This window comes from Babylonia areolata, chromosome 35 (genome assembly GCF_041734735.1).
Source record: "Babylonia areolata isolate BAREFJ2019XMU chromosome 35, ASM4173473v1, whole genome shotgun sequence".
Taxonomy (NCBI): domain Eukaryota; kingdom Metazoa; phylum Mollusca; class Gastropoda; order Neogastropoda; family Buccinidae; genus Babylonia; species Babylonia areolata.
Window position 1 is genome coordinate 23276054 of NC_134910.1, and position 2500 is coordinate 23278553.

Below are 2500 nucleotides of genomic sequence, written 5' to 3' on the forward strand. Positions count from 1 at the left end.
ATGGATGGGTGTATGAATGGATGAATGGATGGGTGGATGGATGGATGGATAAGTAGATGGATGGATGGGTGGATGGATGGATGGGTAGATGGGTGGATGAATGGATGGGTGGATGAATGGATGGGTGGATGGATGGATGGGTGGATGGATGGATGGGTGGATGAATGGATGGGTAGATGGATGGATGGGTGGATGGATGGATGGGTAGATGGATGGATGGGTAGATGGGTGGATGAATGGGTAGATGGGTGGATGAATGGATGGGTGGGTATATGGATGGATGGATTGGTGTATGGGTGGATGAATGGTTGGGTAGATGGGTGAATGAATGGATGGGTGGGTGGATGAATGGGTGGGATGGTTAGATGGGTGGGTAGGTAAGTGGGTGGGTGGGTGAGTGGAAAGGTAGGTAGGTAGATGGATGGATGGATGGATCCTTGTCATCATCATTTATTTCAGTGCGTGGTCTTTCATTTCAGAGCTGCGAGAAAGGTGCGGGACTCCACGGTCAGCATGATCAGCACCATTACCACACGGAGATGTGTCGCCAGTGCTGTCACTCAAACCTCTGTAACCAGAAGCTGTGTGGAGCCTCTGGTAGGTAGTACAGATTCGTATTGGTCCAGTCCAGCAAACGTCAAAAAAGTGTGTATGTGTCATACTTCATACGCGTCGTTTTGTAGCCCAGTAGTGTATTACCCCAGTCGAGCAAACGTCAAAAAAGTGTGTATATGTCATACTTCATACGCGTCGTTTTGTAGCCCAGTATTGTATTAGCCCAGTCGAGCAAACGTCAAAAAAGTGTGTATGTGTCATACTTCATACGCGTCGTTTTGTAGCCCAGTAATGTATTAGTCCAGTCGAGCAAACGTCAAAAAAGTGTGCATATGTCATACTTCAGACGCGTCGTTTTGTAGCCCAGTATTATATTACCCCAGTCGAGCAAACGTCAAAAAAGTGGGTATGTGTCATACTTCATATGCGTCATTTTGTAGCCCAGTAATGTATTAGCCCAGTCGAGCAAACGTCAAAAAAGTGTGTACATGTCATACTTGAGATGCGTCATTTTGTAGCCCAGTAATGTATTAGCCCAGTCGAGCAAACGTCAAAAAAGTGTGTATATGTCATACTTCATACGCGTCGTTTTGTAGCCCAGTAATGTATTAGTCCAGTCGAGCAAAAGTAAAAAAGTGTGTATATGTCATACTTCATGCGCGTCGTTTTGTAGCCCAGTAATGTATTAGTCCAGTCGAGCAAACGTCAAAAAAGTGTGTATATGTCATACTTCAGACGCGTCATTTTGTAGCCCAGTAATGTATTAGTCCAGTCGAGCAAACGTCAAAAAAAGTGTGTACATGTCATACTTCAGATGCGTCATTTTGTAGCCCAGTAATGTATTAGCCCAGTCGAGCAAACGTCAAAAAAGTGTGTACATGTCATACTTGAGATGCGTCATTTTGTAGCCCAGTAATGTGTTAGCCCAGTCGAGCAAACGTCAAAAAAGTGTGTACATGTCATACTTGAGATGCGTCATTTTGTAGCCCAGTAATGTATTAGCCCAGTCGAGCAAACGTCAAAAAAGTGTGTATATGTCATACTTCATACGCGTCGTTTTGTAGCCCAGTAATGTATTAGTCCAGTCGAGCAAAAGTAAAAAAGTGTGTATATGTCATACTTCATGCGCGTCGTTTTGTAGCCCAGTAATGTATTAGTCCAGTCGAGCAAACGTCAAAAAAGTGTGTATATGTCATACTTCAGACGCGTCATTTTGTAGCCCAGTAATGTATTAGCCCAGTCGAGCAAACGTCAAAAAAGTGTGTACATGTCATACTTCAGATGCGTCATTTTGTAGCCCAGTAATGTATTAGCCCATTCGAGCAAACGTCAAAAAAGTGTGTACATGTCATACTTCAGATGCGTCATTTTGTAGCCCAGTAATGTATTAGCCCAGTCGAGCAAACGTCGAAAAAGTGTGTATGTGTCATACTTCAGACGCGTCATTTTGTAGCCCAGTATTGTATTAGCCCAGTCGAGCAAACGTCAAAAAAAGTGTGTACATGTCATACTTCAACACGTCATTTCTCACGTTACGTCATTCATTCCTTTTGGGGAAAAAAAAGGTATGTTGTCCGAAATTTGGGATATTTGTATGTTTGTTGGGTGTGGTGTTGTGTTGTGTGTGTGTGTGGGGGGGGGGGGTGTGAATGATACACGATGTCAACAATTACTCAAACGACGGTTCAATTGCATCAGTTTTGATTTTTGACAACATTTCAAATAAATATGATTTTTTTTTTCTTTGGAGCGGAACGTGTAACTGTACAAAATATTTTGGTTACAATACAGATTGAGTAGTGGAACCCATACAACACAGGAAAAATAAGGTGGGACGATTGCTGTGTCCAAAGAGGAGGAGAGGAAGGTAGTCGGAAAGCGTCAAAAATCAAGAAATTACGTCATCGTGTCCGAACGCAAACCAGATTATGTCACAGTATAGTAT

General features: G+C 43.0%; 1 protein-coding gene across 1 annotated transcript in view; it reads left to right on the forward strand.

The window, feature by feature from the left end:
• The window catches only part of LOC143278025 (uncharacterized), a 41181-nt gene that overhangs the window by 13809 nt on the left and 24872 nt on the right, over positions 1-2500 (forward strand). Inside the window, exon 11 of the mRNA XM_076583037.1 lies at positions 480-597. Within this exon, the coding sequence (XP_076439152.1) occupies positions 480-597 (118 nt within the window). The remainder of the gene's footprint in view (positions 1-479; positions 598-2500) is intronic.